The sequence below is a fragment of the Pocillopora verrucosa genome, chromosome 1, assembly GCF_036669915.1.
Source record: "Pocillopora verrucosa isolate sample1 chromosome 1, ASM3666991v2, whole genome shotgun sequence".
Taxonomy (NCBI): domain Eukaryota; kingdom Metazoa; phylum Cnidaria; class Anthozoa; order Scleractinia; family Pocilloporidae; genus Pocillopora; species Pocillopora verrucosa.
Window position 1 is genome coordinate 9,765,791 of NC_089312.1, and position 15,515 is coordinate 9,781,305.

At 35.0% G+C, this 15,515-nt stretch overlaps 1 protein-coding gene across 12 annotated transcripts; it reads left to right on the plus strand.

The window, feature by feature from the left end:
* The first annotated feature begins 277 nt into the window (after positions 1-277).
* On the plus strand, positions 278-11,322 carry LOC131786809 (extended synaptotagmin-2). 12 transcript variants are annotated; one of them, XM_066173494.1, is made up of 13 exons: positions 749-988; positions 4,552-4,620; positions 4,948-4,986; positions 5,444-5,556; positions 5,743-5,846; positions 6,240-6,303; positions 6,404-6,494; positions 6,599-6,647; positions 7,073-7,097; positions 7,288-7,377; positions 7,818-7,902; positions 8,049-8,123; positions 9,367-11,322. In XM_066173494.1, coding segments are annotated over exons 7-13 (390 nt in total). In that variant the 5' UTR covers positions 749-988; positions 4,552-4,620; positions 4,948-4,986; positions 5,444-5,556; positions 5,743-5,846; positions 6,240-6,303; positions 6,404-6,493; the 3' UTR covers positions 9,432-11,322. The 12 variants fall into 12 exon arrangements, 10 of the variants coding, with proteins under 10 accessions (XP_066029613.1, XP_066029622.1, XP_066029619.1 ...); XM_066173512.1 differs by lacking the exon at positions 9,367-11,322 and adding an exon at positions 9,094-9,360 and having other exon boundaries at positions 499-988; positions 4,552-5,199; XM_066173483.1 differs by having other exon boundaries at positions 4,552-5,199.
* The last annotated feature ends 4,193 nt before the right edge of the window (positions 11,323-15,515 follow it).

Consider the following 15,515-nt stretch of genomic DNA (forward strand, 5'->3'; position numbering starts at 1 on the left):
AGAATGAGCTAGATGTTTCAAGAGAGAATAAAAACCATTATTTTCTCTTGACTATTTCAAGTGTTTTTGTCAATAAGAAAATTTCCCAGAAAGTGGAGACATTGATAAGCTTACGCGTAACCTTACCCTCCCCCTGCCGAGTACGGCTACACGTAGGCTAAACATGCACCAATTTTGAAGAAACTTACTGCTGATGATGGCCTTAATAAGATAGTCGAAAAGCTTTAAAATTGTTGGCTGTGTAAAAATAATCTTATATCTATTCAAAAGAGTAAAAAAAACTGCGAATACTTGTGGAATATTGGGAAAGTGGCTCTAAAGTTGTGGGTGCTTTCGATTGGTAAATCCGAATTAGAATTTTGAAATACAGATTTTGTATTTAAAAATGAAAAGCAAAAACGGATTTCGATGATGAAAAATCTGTCCTCAAGATGGATTTTCATTTAAAAATCCAAAGCTATTTTTCTTTTCTTTTTATAGCCAACGGTTAACTTCATTGAGACCCCTCCTAGAAGAGATCCTTTTTGGATTTCCCGGAAAAAGGCAAAACATAGATGAGATCCAGAGCTGGATTTCTTAATTGAGATCCACTTTGAGGATGAAATTCCCTGCGTTGAAAGACGTGTGTTACCGCAAAATCCGAATTCCCGATTTCAAAATCAAAATCCGGATTCGTCGAAGTTAAGCACACAGATTTCTTTAAACACGGAGTCTTCTTTCTGATTGGTCTAGACTACATGTAGCTCTCGACCCAGTTTCTTAAAAGCCACATTCAAAATGGCGCATGAAATGTCGTGAAGTTAGAACTGAAAGAATCGATGTCGCACTGAATTGTCGGTTTATTTCGACAGGTGTGTTATGTTTGATAACGTATGATGGTAACCTGTTCTAAAAAACTTGTCTCACCTTCACTTTATACATCGGATGTGTGAAGTAACGTCTTTCTACCAAGATGAAATTCTAATGTTTACCAAGAACCCCTCGACAGGTGAGAAATCTTCAAAGAACTTTCAACCTTTTCAGTGTCTATGAAATGTATCTTACTACATAGGAGCATTACGTACTAATTTTTTTAACATATTTTGAAAGCACCGATCACCGAGAAATGGGGTGATGGACAAAACAATGTCCTTCAGTCCATGGACTTAACCCCGTTGGACAACTCAAATGAACTACCCTAGCAATTTCACCAACCCTTCGATGTTTTTTCGTTTCGTTTTCGTTAGTCGCAACGAACACCACGAAATTTAGGCGATTATTTTAGAAATTCAAAACCCTTCCTTCGAAATATAGCGTGGTCCAAGTGATGTTACATTCTTCAATATCGGTCACGAAGTAAGGCGAGAAATCGATAATATGAAATGTCCTTTAGTATTAATATAGATTGACGCAGATACAAAATGTATTTATGGGACTTGCACAGCCATTTTAAGCTGCATTGTATAAATATTTATGGTCAAGAAGGGCAAACCCTTTTTTCTATTTTTTAGTGATTTTCTTTTTCTTAATGAGTTTGGTATTTTATCATGATGATTTATTGCAACAATGATTGCTTATCACAGGTTGTTAAGCATTAAAATAAGAGCTCAAAATTAATAGAAGGTTAATCCCTTTTACAAAATTCAAATTTCTGATTGTGTTCTTCAAAGTTATTTTTAGTTGTGTTCTGCAGGCATTAAACTTTCTCCCCTCAAATTTTAAATTTAAAAGCTGAAATGTTAATTTCTCTGGCTTTTGGAATATCTCACCTCAGTATCTTTTTCAACAAGTTTCATCATAATCAGTTCAAAATCCCAAAGCATTTTCTGTTCTCTGGAACACTTTCTTGTGGACAAAGAGACTTACATGTAAGAATGTTTGTTATTTATAAACTGTGTGGTGTAGAAAATGAATTTGAGATAAAACTAAATGAACTTTAATTTGTAAAACTTCTTTCAAAATGAAAAATTTGCAATTATTTAGAACGAATAACAGCCTTTCAAACAGAAACACTTTGCTTGAAGATTATAGCCACCTTTGCATTTTCATTCCAAGAGAACTAATATGAATTGGCATGAGTTATTTTATGTGAAAGAGATGAAACTGGAAAAAAGAAGAGCACTCACTATCTTTCTTTTAAAAGACATTAATTTACTTAACATATTTTCATGCTTTTGAACTCTGAATCAGGACATTGAAAATTGGTTGAGCTGCATTAAGGTTTTTTTGGGGCTCAGTGATTACTTAGTGAACTTTTTTAAACCTTTGGCACAATTGGGACTGATGTGTGAGTACCTTTGTAACTTTGTTTTTTATAGTTTAGTTTTCCAGCATTGGGTGAAAGTATTCAAACAGATATTTTGTTGTAATGACATATATTCAATTGATTTGAGATTTTAAAGGCCAGAATTGTTTCCAATGCACCAGCCACCATTTAGATAAAGATGATAGGCTGTTACCAGCTACCAAATTCTTGTAACTTTTAGTGCTTTAACCTAGTGTGTATTGGTTTATTTGTATTGTCTGTTATCATTTTGATCTCGTTGTTGGTGTTAAGACCCAGCTTTTTACACTCAATTTCTGTTTATATATTTTGCAACATTTTGTTAGATTGATAGAACTTTGTTGCATTATTGTTTCAGTTTATGATTGTTCAGTTGATTGATTGACTGATTGTGACATTGATTGTGATTTGTGGTTCAATTGGATTGCTTGCAAGGTTAAAGATTTGTGTAAATGGTCCACTTTGGTTTGTTACATTTCAATCTTGATCTGTAAAATAGCCCCAAACACCTCATCAACCTCATCTTGGAGCAACACCGCTTGAAATCTTATGAATTAGACTTTTGGTCACCACAAGTGCTACAGATAGAATCTGCATTCATCATTCAACCAGAATCAAATCAGGATTTTTATGTTAAATCAACATTTAATTCCTGTTATTTTTTTCTCCGTTGATTGTTTTCATTTTATATTTTTTCTTAAGTTTGTTTGTGTTTTCCCTCAGTCCAATTGGCTTTAAAAACCAAGTATATAATTATATGACAGGGTAAGCAGTGGTCAAATTAATCCAATCCATATACATTGCATGAGATATTATTACATGTAAATGCTGATATTTTTAATGGCAGATTGAATTCATAATACTGCTGAGGTGACTAAAGCAGCAAAAGTTTGAATGCAATTGACAAAATGCAGGATGTTTTTTAACTTTTTTAAGAAAGCAGCTTCATGCAGGTTAAAACAAAAGTTCTTTAGTGGGAGGAGGGGGAGGGGATGCTGCAAACTGCCCCTTGTTAGCTAGGCCCTTGGTTATAGGTCTATCTACCTGTGAACAAAAAATACATTTGACTGTAAGCCTCCCCTCCCCCTCTTGGATATAAGCACCTCTCTAGCTTTTCTTGTTTTAGTGATAAGCAGGAAGCCATGCTGTTGTAAATTAGACATTATTATTTTGATTAAAAAAGCAAAGACAAGCTTCAAGGAAATCAAAGTCTGAACTTCCTTTTTGTTATGTTCTTGCTTTGTCTGTGTTGTTAGGTTTTTTTTGCTCTAAATGTATCAAAATTAGTTCAATTTATTAATGCAATACATGTTTTGATCAGTGCTACTATAGTTTGTGCTTTTTCTGTTCTGGTTAATTTAAACCCTGTAATAGATATACATTATGTTTGTATGGCCCTCCATTTATAAGCCTTCCATCTATAAGCCCTCAATTTATAAGCCCTCCATCTATAAGCCCTCCATTATAAGCCCTCCATTTATAAGCCCTCAATTTATAAGCCCTCCATTTATAAGCCCTTCATTTATAAGCCCTCCTAAAACCCCTTACAAAGTTGCACATTAAGCACAAACATCATTAATGTCTCAATTTATTGTATAGTATTCTTTCTGAGTGGTATGTGTCTACAGCTGTACATGTTACATTGTGTTGTGATGCTGGTCACTAAAATGTGAATCAATATAACATTAACTGTGAATCTCTCAAAGTTACTTGGCAATGCATGGTTTTCAGTTGCACAAAACTAGAAAACCATATGTCTATGCCAAGAAATAATTATTGTGGGCAAAAATAATGTTTTAAGAAAGTGCATTAACAGGCTTAATATTATGCTAGCTTCACTTTTCAAAACATGATTGCCTGAGGTTTGAAACCACCTTCTTCTCCCTCCCCTCCCTTATCAATTTTGTTACGTTTAATTTTTTCACTGTAATATGCATTGCATAATAACACCAATGTTATCTGAGAAAAAAAAGCAGTCATTAAACAGCATTGAAGAAGAATAAATAAGGACTCAAAAATGATATACTATGCATGGATATGCTTCGACAGATGCTTAGTTTACATTTAGCTCTGTTGCGTTAAATTATTTGTCCATGATTTTAGATTGCCTCAGCTTTAACATTGTTAGTATTTTCTGGTTTTTACACCAAATTCTCAGTGCTAAAATGATATGAAATGTGTAGCACACAGTGTGAAAATTTAAATTTAGATCTCAGCAGACTTTCGAAAGATAGAATTTTTTTTCAAAATTTTCTAATTGCTGTTTTATTTATTGTCATTACTTTTAGTTATGCTGGGGATTCAGACTTTGCATTATCTGTCAAGGGTGTCAGTGTTCAGGCATTGAAGATCTCCAGGTATATTGTATTTATTACAAACAGAACATTTTACAGTACCTGCATGATTTGTTTGAAACTGGAATTATCATTTATTATCCTGGTGTTTTCTTATGGTTTTCTTTTCATCCCATTCAGCTTCCTGGAAGTCTGCATGCGATTTTGTGCCCTCTTATTCCAGTTGTTCCTCTTGTGGGTGGGGTATTAGTCTTCTTTCTTATCAGACCATTAAGTCGAAAGTTAATTGAAACACACATTTTTGACAAGAAAAGTTGTTTTTTAGGTTGTCAATACTTTATTACAAACTGAATCAGGTTGGATATTTAACAAATACATTCCATTTTGCAGTAGGTCTGTTCAGTTACAGACTACAGATGTCAAACTGTGGTAAGAAATAAAAAAGTGGCTCTTAAGTTGAAGCTGAGTGTGTCACTGATGTGTCACCACATTTTGCCATTACCTGTGATCTATTACTGACTAGACAGACTGTAACAAGGAATCCAATTGTTTTATATTATAAGGAAGTAAAATGTTGTTCATGGTGATGTAATCTATGCCTCTGTCCTCAGATAGATTGAAAGTAAGATCCAATCAAATTGGGTGTGTGATTCAGCTTATTGTAATTTTTTTTTGTTTTATTATTTACAGGACAATATTAGACTTTGACTTAACAAACATGGCAAATATTCTTGATATTCTTAGTCTGAAGTATGCTTCACCCTTCAGAAAACTTGCATGGGCAATGAATCATTTGTTGTAGTAAAGTAGACATGATTTATAAATTAAACTAATCTGGATTAGAGGTGTTGTGAGGTTCTCTAACTTCCTTATCCCTTTTTTTCAGTGACATGATCTGTGGAGTCATATATGATGTTGTGGTGGGATTTGTGGTTCTCCCAAACAGGATCACAGTTCCTTTGACTGATGTTGATCCGTATGAAATACCCCTTGCCTGATGTGAGCAACTTGTACTTATCATTAGAATTTTCTTTCTGCAAATTGTCTCTTACTGTGCCTCAAGACATGTTTAAAACAATTATTAACATTTGAATAACTCAGTAGTACTGAGTACACCAAATGTACACATAAGTGAAGTTTTTAAAGGTTTTTGACAATTGATTTTGCTTTCTCTTATCACTCCAGGGCATCCTTTGCATTGAAGTCCTGGAAGCTAAATAGACTTAATCAAGAAAGACATTGTTACCATATCTAAAGGTTCTACCAAGATCCAAATGTCATTCTCAGAGGTATGTGTCAAAGCCTGTGGAGATTACTGTATGAGCTAAAGACATGAAAGAGCCCTTACTGACCAGCAGTAATATGTATCCAAGTGTCTTTTGGTGCTTGTGTCACTGAAATTTTTCTACCTCAGTTTCATGGAAGGTGAATCATACTTAAAGTCTGAACTCCTCTGAAAATTCTACTTCTGTGTAAACTTTTTTGATTGTTTATTCTGAATTAAATAGAATCAGCAACTCACGAGACATAAATTTATTAATAACTAAGGCATGTTTTGAATTTCTCATTTGCTTTGCCTCCATGAGGAGATATTAATTAATTGGGACAAGATCATTGTTTTAGAACACCAATGAGTATCTTACTGTATGTGCACCATAGCTCATGATGATATTTCTTTCTAGTGGGAGGCAAGACACAAAGACAAAGGACAACACAGTGAATCCAATATGGAATGAAACGTTTGAGGTAAAGATTTTGATGGGTTTGTGGTTCCTAGTCCATACTTCAAACATAGGATATTTCATTTCTGATTGTTAATTTTGTTTCTGATTGTTTATGTGATTAGGCCTTTGTGGACAACTCACATGGTCAGAAAATAAAGATTGGTGTCTTTGATTAAGACTAAGTGTCTGATGATGAATCTCTTGGATCATACAGTAAGTAATCATCCAAACATGAATTAGTAGAAAGCAACTCATATCTTCAGTTTTTACATGTATGTGACTGTTTGATGTTGACAAATGATGTTTTATCTCCTCAGTGTTGAGGCTGACATTGGTACAATTGTCCAACAAGGCAATGCTGGATTGGTAAGTTGCAAATCTTTTGCTAACTAAAGAGTTGTATGTCATATTTAATAACTGGTGTTAGGAACCTTTTTTAACACTGTGTGATTTGATATAGCATCTAGAGCAATTTTTAATTGATTGTCGAATGAAACCAACCCAGGATTGCACTGGGTTTACTTGTTCTTATGGTCTGTGATTGGTCTTGAAAACATGTGCTACCCTCTGAGCTAAACACATGCAAAGAGATAAAACTTATAGTGATTTGATCAGTGACACTTTCCTCTACTTTGGATACTTCACCTGTTTTTTTTCTTTTAGCTGAGTTTACATTCACAGGTTCATTTTAATAATTCTCCCTTTCCTGATTGGCCATTGTGATGAATTATTGGTTTAAACACTCAGATTAAAACTCCTAGAAGTGATTACCATGTAACTGCTCTCTATAGTATCCATACATTATACAGCAAACAGGTAATGAGAACACTCAAACTCATCAGGTACAATTTACAGTATTACCTTGATTGAAACCTAATTCTCATAATCAATTTACAAGGAAATGTGTAGTAGCCAGAGGGGAGAATTGATGATCAGATCTTGAGAGTTAAAGGGTTAAATTCACTCAGTTTATTCTAACCTGTAATTATGTAATTTTTGAATACAGTGGCTTCCACTAGAGAATGTGAAGAGTGGCCAGATCAACTTGAGATGCACATGGTTCACACTGACTGCCAAACCAGAGGATCTCTCACCAGTAAGTTCACAGTCAGTCTAACAAAAGGGTTGTTTTCATTTATGAGGACAAGTTGAATAGAAAAACCAAATCAGTGCAGTGCAGTCAAAGAATAGTAAATGGAAAGCAGAAGTTGTGGACCTGTACTTTTGAGAATGGGTGTGTGAGTTGGTTCCTTCTGTGTGTTTTCAAGGCTCAGAAACAACTTTTCACCATTTTCTGTCTGTAATGTTCAGCACGTCTAACAACTTTGGCACACTTTGGAAGTACAGTAGTCAGTGGGAGAACTTATTTTTTTACTGACTGGCCAGGCTCAAAAAAACAGGACCAGTTTAGCAAGAACTGCACCTTGCTCCTTTACATATGTAAGCAGGACCGACCATTTGTTTAGGCAGACCAAGAGGCAAAGATCTTGACTGTGTATTATTTGCTTCTTTATTAGTTTTGTTTTTTGTGTACAGCCTGACCAAGCCATTATTGGTGAGGAAATGTTAGCGACAGCAGCTCTTTTTGTTAAACTGGACTCAGCCAAGAATCTTCCCCAGAGTAAGTGTGTGATGTGGTCTCTTCTTTATTTGATAGAAAAGAAAATAAGAATGCAAAATCTCTGCTTCTCAAAATACACTGCAAGACCACACAAAGTGTGAAAGGTCACTGTTGTTAAGTTTTAATATAAATTATAATTTTTTTAGGTAACAAATGCTGCCTGTGGCACCACAAGTGCATTCTGCAAACTTACTGTTGGAAATATTACTTACCAGAGCAAGGTAGGTCACACTTTTGATTGATCATCCATAAGCTATTGTTTCCTGTGTATCATCACTGAATTGTCACAGATACAAGGTCCCACAGGTTGGCACACTATGCTGTTGATCTACAGGATAAGGGAGTTTAGTTTCCAAAAAAACAACTATGCTTTGGTTTTGTTAACTCAGTTGATAAAACTAATGGTGGATGTTACCCATACCATTTACATGTCAGTGTTGGTGGTTGTCTTATTGAAGGAAACTCTTATTACTGTTGTTTCTTACTATTACAAGTACATTTCTCTTGTGTTGGTGTAATGGAAACCACATATCATAGAGTACACAGTTGTTTTATGTAATTTGATTATTACCAGATCAAGCTTTCAGTAGTGATGCTGGACACCACTATTTATAACCCCTGTCCAAATCTTTTCTTTTTAGCATTTGAAAACAAAATGAGATTTCCATAGTTTTTGTTTTGAATTTTGGCCTCATAGCTCAATTAGTGCAACTGCACTCAACTAGTATGTAGGAGGTGTTGCTGGCTTCTTTTCTGCAATTGCTTAAATTACAGTCCACCTGCAACGACCATTTCTTTGCCTGATTTTCATCTGCAGCTCAAATTAAATTAATTTTAAAAAAATTATGATTAGAATTGTTAATGGGAAAGGAGAACCCCATAAAACTTGCCTCTCAATGAGTGTCTCTGTACCTCAGTTGCTAGGAGTAGCCAACTAGTATCTTGAAGGCTCTGCGGGTTCAAATCCTTTCAAAGCCTGAATTTTTTCAGGTTTTTTTTCTGCAGTTTCTTATTAACAATAAATTACAGTCTACCTGTGAGGATCATTTCTTTGCTTGAATTTCATCTGAAATTTATTCCTTTCAAAATTATGACTTCTGAAATAACTGAACAACTAGTTAATGTCTCCATTTGCTAATAGGGATATAAACTGAGATCATTTCTCTCATGTAATTGTTGCTTTCTTTATAGCAACTGACACAATTTCAGTTGGTGAGAAATAGATTACTGACATGTATTTGGAACCAGCTGTAGAGGTTTGAAGTAGGTTTAACAACTCAGAGAAAAAGATTATATCTTTGATTATTCCTTTTAAAATTGTGGAAATTCCTGAAATGGTCATGAGCATCAGACCTTGAATAACTCTCACTAAAATGGGGAAGATAGAGTATAGTCAGCTGTAGAAATAAATAATCAGACCTTGATCTCATATCTTACGTGTACGTCATTTTTATCCCATAAAAGCGGACTCAGTACTCGTAAAAAGAGAAGATGGATTCAAGCTGTTGTGTCCGAGGCGGCTCGTGTAAAGTTAACATGCCATCTTTCTTCGCGTGTCCATTGAAGAGAGTCGCCTGGAAAACTGATTCAAAATGGCCCTTTGAACGTTCCAGTTTCGTTTTATAACACGGAGGACTGCAGAGTGCTGACCTCGCCTTTCAGTAAAAGAAGAAGCCTAGCAGGCAGCGCGCTCTTGAGGCTCTGACTGCTCCACGTGATCGGCTGGGCCTGCAAAAACCACAACTGCAACGGCAACGGGAACATTACTAAACATAAGGTTTAATGAATTGAACAATGGCTTTGTAGGTGCGTTATAAGTTTTTCTAAATTTCTCTGCGTCCTCTGCAAAACTACAACGTGAAATCACCAAACTCTGCGTTTTTTGGAGAACGTGACCGACGACGGCTAATTTTTTAATTTTCTATTTCTAATTTAACGCGTTGTTCCTTATTTAGTTTCAGATAGATTTGACAGTGAAAAACAAACTAAACGACTTTAGAGTAACGCGAGATTCGTAGGTAAAATAAAGGTTCACTATTTAACCGACGTTGTCCACGGCATCGCGCCGTCGTCGTTTCTTAAACTCGTTATTGTTCATGTGTGGCATGCGATTTGAACAATAAATTAGCGAACTATGGCACAGGAAGCTAGTTTGTGGTGGTTTTTGTTATGGAATAGACACGTGTAAGTAGGTTGAGTGAGTCTGTGAGTTTCAGTCTTTCTAAGTGTGTCTTTCGGAATCAATCAATCAGTGTTCGTCAACAAAGTCAAAGTGTTTTTAAATAACATGTTATCTTCCAATATCTTCTGACTTATTTCGCCTCCAATTGTTCTAATATTTCGTTATAGGTGCGCGGTGTGCGCTGCCTCCCAACCGTTATCCAGTTTCTTACACCTTTTCTTAACAGGATCTCAACTAAGAAATCCATCTCAGCCATTTGGATTCAAATCACACCTTCAAATCATCCCTTGTTCTGAATGTAGTATTTACGTCATGCTATAGAAATGCAGCCGATCGAGAATAGCTATGTATACCTTGGCGGCCGTTGCAAATACCGCGGTCGGTGGAACAGTGGTTTCTAGTAATGTTACCAGGAAGTCCTCACCGGTTCCAATTTCCCGCCGAAAACAAGATGCCTAGTGCGACGGTTCCCTAACTTCCTTTCCACTTTCTTTTTGTTTTTTGTTTTTGTTTGATTGTTTGTTTGTTTGTTTGTTTTTTTTTTGGGGGGGGGGGGGGTACGGCTACACGCAGATTAGGGTTTGTTATATCGAAAACCTCGATTTGACGAATTTGCGGAAAAACAACCAAAATGTTCGTTAAATCGAGGAATGGTTAAATTTTTTTTTAGGTGGTGTGACGTCAGGCATTTCGGGATCGGAACGATTACTGTAATTGACATTTGTGCGTTAATATCAACATGAAGCTACAGTACGCTTTACAGGTCTGTACATAGCTACAGCACCTTGTTTTAAAAGCACAGAGGACAAATTTCAGTGGAAGTCACTGGCAAACAGAGAAACAAGGGTATTAAAGAGGTAATTCCTGCCTCTTACAAGTTTAACTACAAGAAGCCTTATTGTAACTAATAAGAGACAAGGAGGATAAAGCGGATCTGTAGATGTGTCAATAGTGTCAGTGTCGGCATTCGTGGGATTTATGATAATCACAAATCTCGTTGTTTTGTCACTGCGTTACTGGCTATCTTAGAATTTCTATTATACTGACGCAAATGTACGTAACGGCCATTAAGTAATAATATATACCATCCGACATACATAGTGGCTTCAAGAAATTCTCGTATCTGTATACGAACGAAATTACGAACTGCGCCGTTACCTTACCGCCGTCGGCATTTATAATGAGCTGTTAACTGTGACGTCCTATTGTTATAGAATTAAAGGATTTTGATTCTTGTTGGTTTGTTTTGCATTTGTCTTTTGTCACGTGTTGACATATATTCATTATATAGGGGTATATTATACGTTTGGGCTTCTGGATTGTTTTCGTTCTACAAGGATTTCCTTATATCGAGGTTCTTTCCCATACATTTTACTGTAACTTTGGTCGGGCTGAAGACTATCGTTCGTTATATCGAGGACTTCGTTGTATCGAAGTTCGTTAAATCGAGGTTCCACTGCGCTTTAAGTTGCATCAGGCCTCGGAGACCAGTGGAATTCTGGTTGCATGGTTCTTCTGGCTCATACTAAATTTAACTGAGTGTAATTTTCAGGGGAGAGGGATATGTCTGATGGTATGAGCACATCCTCTCACTTTTACTTTACTTCCTTTTTTTTGAAGTGAAGTTGCAATTAATTTTTTCACAAAACAACCAAACTCCCACACAATAAATTATCTTGAAGACACTTTGTTTACATATATTGAAGTAGCTGAATTTTATCTTCCTTACACATAAAAATTAGAATAACAATGATAAGCAACTGTCCATTTTTTAATAATCTACTTTATAAGTATTGCTTGTTTACTGTGCAGGAATACCAGCTTCAGTTTTTGTTTCTTTAGTCTTGGAAATTTAATAGAATAAACCATTGAACTTTTTTTGCAATAAGTAAATCAACAGAAAAGTAAAATAACATCGGCTTCTTTGACATCTTTCAATGGTTTCTCTCAAAGATAAGATGATAATGGAAAAGTACCTTTGTTATTCAAATTCTAACTAAACGTATTGAAGTAAAAGATGATTGTTTAATTTTGTTTACTACAGTTTTGAATATTTAATTCCAAGGATAACGGCCGCCTGATAGTATTAACGAACTTGGAGGATTAGTTAACAACAAACTGAACTGTTAAATCGTGAAAAATGAAAAATAGTTATATATCTGAGTTTTAATTAAGATGATGCTGAATGGAAATGTGCAATATATATCACAGCCACAGTAATTATTCACTGTGGCTACAAAATGATGACTGGGTTGAATTTTATTTTGAGTTCTTTGAAATGTTTAAATGTTCAACTTTCTTACAATTATTTTCTATGGCATCATGTAGGTATCTGACTATTTTAATCCTGGTCTTATAGACTTAATTATTTAGCCCAAATAAATAAATTTAAAAAAGCGTTAGGGATGTATAAATTAACTGAAGTGAATTTAAAATGAGACAACCTCTACGTTTATTACTTGCGCAGCTTTAAACATCTGTGTGGGCTTTTTTTATCAACTGATTTGAGAATAGAATGATTTTTGCGTTGGCAAATTTGGCGTCGTTATCTAAGCATGCATCCCTCAATAGTAGGCCGGGAGACAATGATATTTTTAGCAGTAAACAGAAGTCCACTTTTATGATATACGGTGGACTGATCAGGTTCTTTCTCTTTTGTTTAAATAACCAAGGAATTTTCGTTTTGTAATTGTATATTTATATGGTTTTGACTTAGGTTGACTTCAGCATTTTTAGAAATAAACCGGTCACTTGACATGAAATTGGTTGTTAACAGGGAAAGATCCTTTAAGAGAACCTCTTGACTATACCTTTAGACCCCTACTCTTGTCAACTGTTATTTCCAAGTATTCTTTCGAACAGTTCCCTCTAAAGTTTCTCGTTCACTTTCCTTGCGTCCCGCTGGACACAAACATAGGCGCATACGTACACTTAAATGAATTTTTATTGATGAGGCAATTGTCAACAGGCCTGATTTCGATATGAAATGTCCTGCTAAGCTGATCAAAAATGAGAAAGTTGGGCAAACAATAATAACTGAATTCTGTGTCAAGTTCTTCGTTAGGAAAGGAAGTGCAACAAAGTATGTGAATATTTCAGTGACATATTCCACGGTCTCCCAAAGTCTTCACGCAAATAAAAAAAGAAAATTGACGATTCTCAATCAGCTTTTTATTTATTTAGCAAGTACTTTTAACTTAGTGATTTTAAATTTTATTAAAATTTCGCGGGTACTTAATTTTGCGATTCTGAGGAGATAATATTTGACGGGGTTTTATTTTCGCGATTTCGAAAGGCAAATATTTAAAAGGGACATTGAATTTCACGACTCAAGCGCTCTCAATTTCATTTAAATTTTCAATCTGTCAATTTTTGACGGCCGCACGGGATATATCCTAAGGAGTTTGTACGAATTAAGAGAGCGATAAAGATGAAGATGAGAGCTGGATTCTCTACACCATATGCTAAATTCTTGCAAATGAACGTCATTTCACAATGGAAGATAAAAAATAGAAGTTACCAGTACATAAGACCAGTTAATGATTTGTGTATTTGTTAACACATATCCTCTAGATTTTGTTGTTGTTAAATGTTGATCACTTTTTTCTGTGATTTGAATTTTTTATAGGGAAATAATTAAATTGCGAGCGTTTAGATTCCGCGCGGGTTTTTATGCGCAGATCTTAAATTATGACAAATGATGCTCGGGTGCTTATTTTCTTCAATATGGATTTAGATGATGTAGCCTAATAACAATTTTCAGCAAATTTACTGGGACAAAAGGACTAATAAACAGGGGTTAAAAATACAGACGAGCACGTGAATACACAGAAGTACAAAAGAATAATATATAACATTGTTAACAGGCTTTTTCACTGTGTTGTCTTTGAATTCGCTCTCGTCAAGGTTAAAACGTTTTTTGTCATTAAGGTCACTTAGTTCATTTCCTTTTTTTTCTCGTCAACTTTATTTATTTATTTAATCATTATTTATACGCGGTAAAAAACATTTATCAGGTACAAAAAATTCCAATACAATGACTAATATCCTAAGAACCTAAAAATCCTAATCCTAACATTATATTAACTTACAACAATGTGCCACTTAAAAACCTGATTTCCATGAATGCCGTGTTTAAAATTATGATAGGGAAGGGCTTTAAATTAGTTTAACGAACCAGACTCTCTAATGTTACAGGGTAAGCTATTCCAAAGGGTTGCACCGCTATGACTAAAACTATTTTTCATGTTGTTAGTTCTTGGAAAGAGGACAACAAGTTTGTTTACCGAGCCTGTTTTTAATATAATATTAATGTTTCTTTAATATAACTTACAATTATATTACAAGTAAGTCTTGCATGTGAACATTGCTTAACTTAAGACACCCGAGTCTTGCAATGGATTTTTGGTTTACAAAGTTGAAGGTATAAATGTTTTGATTCACAGATCAGGATGAAGTATTGGCGGGTGTTAAAACTTCCTTTCCAAAATAAGAATGAGACATTTAAAATGCTAATTATTAAACAAAGAGGAAATGACTAGATGGGCTAGAGTCTGACTTCATTTTGTGAAAGATTTTCTCCTCTGAAAAAATAACTTACGTTATTATTTTGCCACAACTAGTGCGAACACTGTTTATGTTTTTATCTTTTTTTTTCCAGTTCAGATTTGTTAAGCACATTGAGAAACTCTTCTTCAGAGGCTACGTGAGATAAATATATGTCGAGCCTCCACTTTAGCAACTTACGTACAACCCCACCAGCTTGAAACATCTGTTAGGGTTTTATTGATGTATACGTGAATAAAATATTTGTTGCGTTGATAAATGCGACTGCAGCATAAAACAATCTTGCGGAGAAATGAAACAAACACCATATTCAGGTAATCTCATGGCTTTTTTGTGTTATAACTGTTGATGAAATTAATTTAAGTAGCGTCTTATGCTACACTGCCGGAGAAAAACATAAGGAAAAAAAACGAGGATAAGAGAACATAACGTTTTGTGTCGTTATATGAGTAACTGACTTCTTAGTAAAGTTGTGACGACGACGAATTTTTATTTTATTTGCCGACGCAACGTTTTCATAAATAACACTGTATGGAATACTACTAGAATTGGGGTAGGTGTGACACAATGATAAAATAGCAGTCAATGGAAATATGCCGGATGTTGCTATAAGTCTCTTAATAACAAGAAATGTTCGGAAACAGCATTAAACATTTGAACTGAACAATTTTAATAGCGGGAATATTAACTAACCTACACGTTCCATTTTAAGTTAATTAAAATAGTAAAATAGTGGAAACACTCTCCGTATGATAAAGCCACGTACAGTGGCCGGGAGAACGCTTAGGCGTTAAGGCATGAATATTCTGGTCCAATCACGCGACAAAGAAAATAATGTCGAAGCCGATGATGATACTGAATCGCA

What these genes read in the sequence shown, in the direction of transcription:
- LOC131786809 (XM_066173483.1), top strand. An exon ending in AACAAGGCAATGCTGGATTG is followed by an intron (nt 6,648 to 7,072) that starts GTAAGTTGCAAA and finishes TGCTCTCTATAG; the next exon opens with TATCCATACATTATACAGCA. An exon ending in AACCAGAGGATCTCTCACCA is followed by an intron (nt 7,378 to 7,817) that starts GTAAGTTCACAG and finishes TTTTGTGTACAG; the next exon opens with CCTGACCAAGCCATTATTGG.